The sequence below is a fragment of the Palaemon carinicauda genome, chromosome 17 (genome assembly GCF_036898095.1).
Source record: "Palaemon carinicauda isolate YSFRI2023 chromosome 17, ASM3689809v2, whole genome shotgun sequence".
Taxonomy (NCBI): Eukaryota; Metazoa; Arthropoda; class Malacostraca; order Decapoda; family Palaemonidae; genus Palaemon; species Palaemon carinicauda.
In genome coordinates, this window is record NC_090741.1 from 41,793,068 (window position 1) to 41,804,274 (window position 11,207).

General features: G+C 36.3%; 1 protein-coding gene across 1 annotated transcript; it reads left to right on the forward strand.

The window, feature by feature from the left end:
- Positions 1–4,292: 4,292 nt before the first annotated feature.
- LOC137656693 (uncharacterized) lies at positions 4,293–10,521 on the forward strand. Its single transcript, XM_068390894.1, has 7 exons — positions 4,293–4,403; positions 4,677–5,343; positions 5,546–5,647; positions 6,092–6,280; positions 7,148–7,264; positions 8,365–8,515; positions 9,364–10,521. Exons 1-7 carry the CDS (start codon positions 4,380–4,382, stop codon positions 9,980–9,982), a joined length of 1,869 nt encoding a protein of 622 aa, XP_068246995.1. The 5' UTR covers positions 4,293–4,379; the 3' UTR covers positions 9,983–10,521.
- The last annotated feature ends 686 nt before the right edge of the window (positions 10,522–11,207 follow it).

The following is an 11,207-nucleotide window of genomic DNA, read 5'->3' on the forward strand; positions in this document are numbered from 1 at the left end:
CAAGTCCTGAATATTTCATGATTTTCTTCCTTCCTTTTTACCTTTAGATGTACCGCCATTTATTTGGAAACCGTTGTATAGTATACCCTATAGGTGAAATGATAATATTAGGCCTAGTGGTGTGTGTGTTCCTTCTCTTCACTATCCTCTTTGATGTCGAGTAGCTGCTTAGCATTAGTCCTTTGTCGGATGAAAAGCTAACCTCGGGTATAGTTAACTTGCTAATTAGATCATTTTAAGTTTTTTAGAGATGCTTGTTTCATTTTTATAGGGACATCAAAAGAATTAAGGAGTATTTATAACTTGAGCATTCTCAAAGCCTAATGTGGGGAACACAGGATAGTGCAAAACTTGGTAAGACAAGGGTTCCGGAAAATGGAAGCAGAAAGAGAATTCCAAATTATTATCAATTGCATCAGGGATTTTTATAAAATGTGACATGGAGGTTTTGTAGTTCGTAAACTTGCAGATGAAGTGGATCTTAAATGAAGGAGAAAAGTATTGAAGTAGCCGTCAACATCTTGCATTTGAGTATGGAATTGAGAAAAATCTCATACTCGTGAGAGGAATTGGATTAATTTCATACATTACAATGGACAAAAAGTATGCTGTTCTTTTTCTTATTTCATGTCCTTGAATGGTTTGTATACATCAAGCGTGTTCACTCTCTTGATTAATTCCCGTATAAGGTTTTTACTCGGTAGTTCATCCATAATGTGTGCTAAGTAGGCGAGTTCCCTGTATATGATTGGGAAGGCAAGGAAGGGTATTATTTTTAAGCGGTTTTGCGAGTCTACCTGTGCCTCCGAATTTCATTAAGGCAATTTTTTCATTAAAACCTTTTTTTTTTGAGAGAGAGAGAAAAGATAGGGCTTTTGGTGGCTCTCCTCTCTCTCTCTCTCTCTCTCTCTCTCTCTCTCTCTCTCTCTCTTCTCTCTCTCTCTCTCTCTCTCTCTCTCTCTCAGATGATAAGGGGATTACTCTGGTAAAAATGGCGAATACGTGTTATGGAAAATAAATGTCGGCTCTGGGCCGATGTTGGCGTATTTTTCAAAGGCAGAAACTGTGATTTCTCTCTCTCTCTCTCTCTCTCTCTCTCTCTCTCTCTCTCTCTCGGGGAAAAATAGCTCGCGTCAGTAACTGGCATATTTCTTACAATTTTACAGGACGGGAAATGTGAAGAAATCGCAGGCAAAATATTTTTTCCCATTATCTTTCATCGGTTTAAGTGCGTTTTTTTTCACGTTCGCTTGTACAGGTTTTATCTTACGGAACCAAAATGAAATTTTGGGTTATATTCCTAAATTGATTATTTTTTTTTTTATGAGGGATAAAGAGACTACGATAAGAAATCTATATTGCATATATCTAAATGTCTTCTCTTATCTTTATAAGGAGAGAAAGGGAGGGGTGAAATGTAAAAATCTGTAAAATATTTTTTTGGTCTCCAGAGAGAGAGAGAGAGAGAGAGAGAGAGAGAGAGAGAGAGTTAGTTATCGGGTTGTGGTGACGTCCTTGACTAGTGAACGCCCGACTGGGGTTCAAGCCCCGCTCAAACTCGTCAGTTTCTTTGGTCGCTGCAATCTCACCATCCTTGTGAGCTAAGGAAGGGGAGTTGGGGGAGCCTATAGGTCTATCTGCTGAATCATCAGCAGCCATAGCCTGGCTCTCCTTGGTCCTAGCTTGGCTGGAGAGGAGGTTTGGCACTTATTATATGTATATATGGTCAGTCTCTATGTCATTGTCCTGCTTGATAGGGCAATGTCACTGTCCTTTGCCTCTGCCATTTTAGAACGGCATTTATTCAAAATGGAGACAGTGTTGTTAACTTCGATTGTTCACAAAGATACGATTCTCTTGTATGCTTCTTCTTCACCTCTGTTATTTTTTCTTCATTATTTCTCTATTGAGAAACCTATCTCCATTGTCATCAACCCACCACTTGCAGTTAAAATTCCTCCAAACCCTCTTCTCCATACAGCCACCAGCCACAATTTTCACTGCTATCAATCTACTCCATCACTGCTGCCACTACCATCTTCATTACTATCAACTCCTCCTCCTACTTCTGCCATATCCCAGCTGCCATCATTGCTACCAGCCATCGTTACCGCAGGCGGCCATCAATCTCCACCTCCAAGGTAACCAACGACCATCAACTTGTTTCACCATTGCCCTCAACCTCTTCTCGACTGATTCCAACGCAGGAGTCCGTGTCTCAAGTAAGGCATGGCAATGTAAAACGAATAAACGAACATCTCGACTCAAGTCTATAGATCTAATCTCGACTCGAGGTCTGTAGACTTAATCTTGACTTGAGATCTCTATACCTAATCTCGACTGATGACGACAATTCTTGCAACTACAGGGAAATTTCGTTGCTATCCCCATCCAGTTCTGTAAATTCCCTTCCCCTTCATTAATACTATAAACTCCCTTCCCCTTCATTAATACTAAAAACCCCCTTCCCCTTCATTAATACTAACCTAGCCCTGCGAACCTTCCAACCGTCATCTTTTATTGGAACCATCTCCCATTGGTGTCGAAAACCCCCTAACCGTTCTCTGCCTACGTTCAGCCACTTCGACAGCCTCCGGCAGCTGTTTGGCATAGTCGTATTCCATTGGGGGGTTTATCTCATTGGAATAATTATTCCGCTACTATCGCACTTCCCCTTTTTAATTATTCATACGCGGAAACTTGAATTTGAGCCCCAAATTGAGAGAGACAAACCTTACTCCCGCCCATTACCGTTGCCTTCGTGTTTAACCTGAAATCTGTTATTTTTCCTTTTCTTCCTTCCTTCGTTTGTGTAGTGTTACTACAGCATCTCCCCTTTGTCTCCTCGTAGAGGGTTAGGGGGAGGGTAAGAGAATGTTATTTACATTGACGTAATGCTAATGCTTCGATGAGAGAGAGAGAGAGAGAGAGAGAGAGAGAGAGAGAGAGTGTGTGTGTGTGTGTGTGTGTGTTACTGAACATGGGTTTATTTTATTCATATTACACCAGTTTGCCGAGGAGGGTTTCTGGATTAAATTTTCTGCGTCGTGAACTTTCTCTGTTTGTTTATTGATATTTAGATGTTCCTTCTACTTATAAAGAATAATTGCTAATTTCACACAAATGTAAGAATAAAAAAACACATATGTTAGAACTAAATCCCTGTCATCTTGGTGATTCAACTGTGTTCTTCGCCATGAAAAATGTCAAATGGTTCATTTTTTCCATATCTGCCGCTTTGACTCTGACCCAATTTGTACGGTTGGTTATTCGTGAGAGACTGTGTCACGTTTGATGTATTCCAGCCAGATGGAAAGTAAACAGGTGATTATAACGGGTAAATAATTACAGCGTACTTGATTATCTAATTGAAATATATTCTACTTGGTTTGGGGTTAATAAATAATTATGGACGTATCCGAGGTACAGGATTTAATTTATTTAATTTTTTTGTTTTCATGTTTATCTGGATTTTGGTTGACCATCTTAGTTTTAGTTCTATATATATATATATATATATATATATATATATATATTCCAAATAAACAGCGTTCCATTATCTATAAGTTTGTTATGCAAACCGTTGAAACTTCTCTCGTTGGAATGACTGTGTTTTCGGCAGGAATAATAATAATAATAATAATAATAATAATAATAATAATAATAATAATAATAATAATCATAATAATTCCATTCTATGGTTTCAAAATGTAGAATGTACATGTAACCAAATTTAAATTAATTTTATATTAATGAACGTAAGAATTATTTTGTGCGAGTCGGAACAAACGGAGCAGAGCTCATCTGGGTAATGGGGGAACGTAGCGTAGTAGAGAGTTATGTGCTGTAATAGGATTGCTTAATTGGAGATAAGATGCTTCTGATGAGGATGAAATTGGATGGTAATCGTACTCTCTCGCTCACAAACATTTATAATATACATATAATATAAATATACTGTACATGCATTTATATATATATATATATATATATATATATTATATATATATATGTACAGTATATATATACTTATGTATATGTATATATATATACTTATGTATATGTGTGTGTATATATATATATATATATATATATGTATATATATATATGTATATATAAATAAATTTTTACTAGTTATTTTCCAGAAATTCACACACTGATGAAAAGAAATATAGTTAGTTTGATTTTCCTTGTTTATTTTATGAAACAAAAATGTCGACTTTATTACTGATATTACGATATTGTAAAGAACCCTTTTCTAATTTTTTTTCTTATTTTTTTATTTTACAGGGAGCAGTGTGGTGGAAGGAGAATTCAGAATCACTAACCAAAACTTCTGGCCAGGGCTGGAGGACCCCGATTCGGAGGAGTTCAGAACCATGGCGGACTCCATAGAGAGAGAGGTAATGAGATATCTTCTGTTTAAATGATTCTGTATATGGTTTGATAAAAATACATTTTCCATATAAAGCCCTTGCTAGCCCAGGGTAGAATGAAAGCAAAAAAGTGGGGAATATACTGAGGGACTTTAAAACCAAACCTAGGATTCAGTATATGAGGATAATTTTCATTACAACAATACTTTAGTGTTTTTGAAGTATAAAGCTTTTCTTTTACTAATATTTACCTCAAAATCCTCATTAAAATTGAATTTCTAAACTGTTTTGTTTTTGCAGCTGGACACACTATTCCTTGGGTCTGTTTGGGCCCGCGAGTATAATCACAGTCAAGTCGTCTCACTAGCTAAAGGTTCCCTACTTGTACGAGCTCAGTTGTTGCTGAATGTCGCAGATTTGCAAGCAGCTACTAAAATGGGGTCGGTATTCTTGCGTGGCCTCCACAATCGGCATGGAAATGACTGGCTAGGCCAGTATTCCATCGATGTCACGTCCATCAGGTTCACTAATGTTGCTGTCGATCCTTCTTCGTTATCATCCACCACCCAGCCTCCAGCAACTGAGGAAGTTGAGGAACCATCAACACCGGTTGTAGAAGTATCTAACACTACCCCTCTCTTGAATGTGGGTTGGGGCGAATGGGGTCCCTGGTCTAGTTGCTTCCCGTGCTCCCCCCAATATGATCAGATAAGAACCAGGCAGTGTCACATGGATGCTGGTCGTGGTGTCATTATCAGCACCATTGAACCCTGTCTGCCAACTGGCATGGGAGGTCAACTTGAAGGTTCAGGTGGGGAAATGGACAGCCGTACATGTCAGTGTCCTCACATAAACAATAAGGATGTTTCTAGGACTACTCCCACCACGACTACGACAACAAATAGCCCCTGGAAGGTTGAAGAGCAACCACAAAGGGAAGAAGATCGTGTGGTTGATGTGGCTGCAGGTGTGTTTGCATTATGTTTTGGTCTGTTAATTTTTTTAATCACAATCCTTCTCACCCATTATAATGTATATTCATACTTCTTATAAGTATATTAGCATAATTATCACTTCCAAATTTGATACGAAAAAGTTTGCAGGATATTGTTTGATTTAGACACTTATTTATACCATTGTCCTAAATTGCTTGCATGCACTATTTGCAGAGCGACTATGTGATTCATGTCTCCCTGGAGAAGTCTGTGTTGGATTAGAAGGGGAACCATATCCCACGTGCAGAACAGCGCTGGATTCAGGGGACCGTACCGGTAAGCTCTTTCATGATACCTTTAAATGGAATTGTACCGTGATAGTCATGTGCTGGTAGATTTTTCGTGGTACTTTTGTTTTATTTTAGAATTTGCAGAGGCTACCAGAGCTTATGTCCTAAATGTTTTATCATAATTGCCGTTACCTTCATTTCAAAATTATCTTGTATGAACACCATAATTTTCTTAAAGTTGCACTTGCAAGTACATTAAATCCAGTCGTAAAGATATAAAGCCATAACAAATGGTGATGATTATTGTGCCGTTTTAAGATTAATACAAAAGTAACAAAAATGGAAAAGATAATAATGACTGCAGAGTAGTTTGACCTTAATTTTCATACAGTATTTTGTCTAATGCTTTGTCAGACCAGACTTTATTTGGAAAGAAGTGGAAAGGAAGGCAAAAGAGATTTGTTAGAAAAAAAGACAAACATTTTTTCAGGTTGTGGTGGCCTTTGTGCTATAGACTCTGAGGTATGCCAGGCACTGGGATCTCGAGCCTTCCAGTGCCATAGTGCATCACTCTGTCTGCATGATGAGTGGCGTTGTGATGATGGCCTGTGTATACCCCACATTAAGCGCTGCGACGGTCATATGAACTGTTATGATCAAAGTGATGAACAACGCTGTCGTAAGTTTTGTAGAAAATTTTATTGCTCTTCTGCAACTTGAGTCACTGTACAGTATACGAGAATGCTATAAAAATTAATAAACTTGAGTACACTTGTAAGGAAACTTGAGAATTACTTAAACTAATACACTAATGGCTTATCAAGGTTTCCTCTTGTAATTGTAATGCTATAAAACGGTGCTGCTGTTAAAAGAAAATGGTAATTTACATTGCCATAACAATAAACTGCATTTCTCGCTCAATTTTTACACACGACAGAATAAACTTTAAAAGTAGTGGGGAGATGAAAACAGAAGAGCAGTCTGTGTTCATTAATTGTTCATTATCAGTTGTATTTTACTTGAAGACTGCATTTAATAATAAGCATGTTTTATTGCTTCATGTTTTATTACTTTATATTAGTCAATACTGTACTTTCAGTTTACAGTTTTGTTTTATATAATGAATGTTCCTCCCTTTTTATTATAGATGCTTATGAATTTTTTTTATGGAATGCCATACAGTGAATGTTTGTTTGTTGTGTACTGTTAATGTTTTCAAATTTGTTTCCTAAATATCCAGTTATTTATTTGGAATTAGCATTACTGGCTTCATGTTTTGAATGCATTGTGAATTATTTAGTTTTAGTTTTAATGTTGTGAAATTAAAAAGAAAAGTTAAAATATATCCATGTAAGGCTTCATGATGAATAATAAGCTTATACAGCACTTTTGGGTAGGCAAAAAAGTTGTGCTGTTCTCTCTGAAATAATTATTTCATTACTGTATTCTTAAACTGATTAACAACTTACTAGATACGCAAATAAATATCACCTCTTATTTTTCAAGATAAAAATTAAGACATTAATATGAGTATTTCCCATTTCAGATTGTGGTAATAATCAATTTCAATGTGGCAACAATACTTCCTGCCTACCTTCTACTTCAAAATGTGATGGTAAAATGGACTGCTGGGACGGTTCTGATGAAGTAAATTGCACAACATGTAAGTACTGTAACATGCCACTGGCATCATTTTATTTTCACAAATCTGACAGTGATTTGCACCAAAGTTTGTTGAGCTTATAGTTGAAATGATCTACACAAAAATAAAGTAAAATAAGAGTATAGCTTAATGTAAGGAGAAGTAAATCTTGTGTAGATCAGAGAAAGCTGTTATATCTTAATTGCCACAGGATTTCACAAGTTGTCTGCTTACCTTAATCACCACACTTTTCAACTTGTATTGTAAAATCACTCTTTTATTTTGCACTGTAGGATATCAGGTAAAATACTGATGATTTCTTACATCATGTTCTTGAGTAGGATGCTGTTTTATTGCTACCACAAGGTGAAGTTATTTTTTTATTGATAATCTATTTAGAACTGACCAAGACACACCCAGCGTTACCAGACATCAGGCTTTGAGAACTAAGAGATTCGCCCACTTTTCCGAAGATCCTTCCCTGCATATTGTACTGTATTCTTGTAGATCCTATACTCTTGACTATTGTACAGTAGCTGTTGCATTTTAGAAAAAGTTCATTTTTTTTTAAAGCACACATGTTTGTGTGTTTTATTACATTTAATATTTTGAGATTATTGCATGGCTTTAAATTAAATTTTTGAGCATGACTTGTTAATGTGACTGATTTCTTCTGATATTTTTTTTGCATGTGTTTGATTGCATGTGGTCTTGCTGTCCTGTTTCTCTAACACCCAGCAAAGGGAGGTAAGATTTTAAATCACTTGCACTCTTAAAATGTTCAGTAATAATCATGTCAAAGTTTTGAAAGTAAAGCATTTTATTTTTGTATGAAAATGGTAATTATGTTTTAATGCTTGCATGAAAATATATTTTCTTTTTACTAATATCTTCTCAATTTTATTTACCTTTTTATAAAAAGTACAAGCCAGTATAAGCAGTAATTTGAAGCACCCTTTTAACACTTTTATAACTGGCTATTTCTGTTTTTTTTTGGTTTTCGTTAGTCCCATAACCTTAACACAACCATAGTCAACTACACTTCCGAAACCTCTTTCCCTAAACCACTCAGTTGCGGATCTTGGTTCTCATTGTCTTATGGGTACCTGTGTGTGTTTCAGTGTGCCCCAATCCTGACACTCAGTTTACTTGCCGCAGCAGTCAGTGTATCCCCAAGCAGCAATTCTGCGACGGGTTACCGGATTGTCGAGACGGGTCAGATGAACCCTTTGGATGTGCAGGACGGTGCCAAGCCAACGAGTATCAATGCAGGTGAGGAGGAAAAGTAAACCAAAACATTTCCAGAATGTATGATTTTGTATGTTAAAAAAAAATTAGGCTCAATTCAATTATGCTTGTGTTAAAATTTATTGATTGAAGTCAATTAGTTAGACCTTCACATGGCAAAAATTGTGTAAGTCTTTGAATGGTATGGAATTGAATCTAGGACAAGGATATGCTTTGTATAACGAAGTCTGTTAAGACATTCTTACACCATGCAACTTTGCAATAATATTCTGCGTGATTTTGAAAGCTAGTCTTTTTAAGGGTTTTAATCTCATTTTCTTTTGTAACAATATTTTGCGACGGTTGCGTTGACCGGCTAACCACCACCCAAGTGGATTCTAGGGATCAACTATATATATAAATGGGTAAAATTTTCACTCTTATTGTAAGTGCCTTAGAGTGCTTGTTTATAAGGGATGAAAATTGGAGCAAGAACGTTCTTGCTCCAAGTGGAATGAGTCGGGCAAGTACGTATGATTGGTTGTAAAAGGCAGTTAGTCAATTTTTAACAGCCAAGAAACTGGTTAGTATTATATATAATTTGGGTTTGCAAGGTCTATTGTAAGGAAGTAATAACTTCTTAAGGACCTGGTTTGTATGTATTCGTATCGGTTATTTAAACTAACTTAGCTAATAAATAAAAGTCTGGAATATAATATTCCAAAAGGAAAGGGAACAGTTAATGTTTCTAAAATACTTGTATTTTGCTTGGCTATATGAGTTTTAAGTTAAAACATGAGAGTGAATGTAGTACAGATTAATATGAAAAATTGACAAACTTTTTCTTCTTCTTTTTTTATTTATTTTGAAGGCTAAAGATTCTTGTATTTCAGGAACAGAAGATGCGTCCCAGTTACCAGCGTCTGTGATGGCAGGGACTCGTGCGGGGACTTCAGCGATGAACAGAACTGCAATAGGCCTCTCTTCACTGTCGCACCGGGAACGGGAACTCCTATCTTGAATGTCTCGAATTCAACCACCTGGTCTGGGATACCAGTCTTGAACATTTCTACATCAGCAGAGCACTTTACGACTGCCAGAACCGACCGTATTTGGCTGCTACACCTTGGTGGAAAAACAACATATAAATCTGAAAACACTACACCGAAGATTCCTATAACTACTGAAAAATATAGTCCAACAGTATCAGGCCGAGTATCTCTTGATGACTTTGGCTCTCGTAGTAGAGTAGAATTGGAGTCTAACACACCAAGAGGTGATTTAGGGCGAGGTTGGAAAAGGACTGCGCAGCTTATGCCAAGTTTAGATGATTATGCTAAATTAGTTGGATCAGAGTCCAAGGCAACATCTGCTCTTGTACATTTGACAGACAGTGAAAGTGAAGGTCATGTGAAGGATAGCAAAGGTGTTATTAAGCGGGAAGTAGTGAGCAGGTCAAGTGTTCAGAGCAGAACTAGCAATATGGAAATGCAGGGTAACAAAAGAACATGACATGGATCTTTCCCCAATTCTCAATGACCAAGAGAATGTGTTTCGATAGTACACTATGGTGACGTAGAAAAATTTGTGATGAAAAAAGTGCTTGTTTGTGTATATGTGTGTGTGTTGAATGAAAGCCATTTTGTAATTTTTTTTCAAAAGGTGAGATGTACAGTATAATATAACCCATTAAAAGTCAGCAGCTATTTTAGTAAGAACCATGTTATAAGATGAAGAAATATATTGTATCACAATGTTCATATATTGATGTTGTGAAAAAGTCCTTTTTGTATATCTAGTTGAGAAATACCAAAGATTGTATGTATATTTTGTCCCTGTTAGGGCCTCATGTTATCTAGTCTGTATGAGAAAATGTACTTATGTAATAACCTTTTGTTTTGTCTGGCGAAACTGCTGCTTAGAGGGAGAAAAATAGTCCGTATTAAGTATCTCGCTCTTTTATGTGGTGGTTGTTGCAGATGTGTTGGAATTTCTCAGCTTACTTAAGAATGGCTTTGGACAGTGTGTAAAGAAAAGTTTTCAAGATACAACATTGGTTTATCATGCCATTCATCACTATGCTGTATGTTGCTCTCCTTAACTAACCCACTAAGAGGAAAGATTAATTCCTTCAAATTTATTCAGTTACAATAGTTTCAGGAGTCTATCACGTATCCTGGTCATACAGTTTTACTATCGGTAATCACATCAGTTTCCTTTGCGTGAAATGCTGGCAATAATTTTTGATTGATGTAGACTGAAACCTAGTTTAATTTGGTGGTTCCTTTGTCACTTAAATATCGGATTTATCTTAATGTGACAATGTGTAACCAAGTCATCATTGCATTCACTATCATGATATACGTTTCATTAGTTTATTTTAGCAGCTTAATAAAACTATTTGGTACTTGGAGCAAGCATTCCCTAGAATTAACGGTGGGCTTGGAAACTAGCATTTACTTTCCTTTAGGCATGCTTGCTATTAAATTACAAGTTCAATGTAAACTCATGCTCGGTGGAAAATATTTATAGTACAGTATCTTTCTGCAAATAAGTAGCAGCTATATCCAGTATAAAATTTACATGTTAACTTTTAATTGTTCAATTACAGCGGGCAAATTGTTTCATTAGTTTCATAATGAAAACTAAAGTTTATAAATAGTCTTGGCTAGTCACAACTATCAAACCAGGACAAAAATTGCCTTGAGAAATCAGGATGTAATGTGTTAAAATTGTG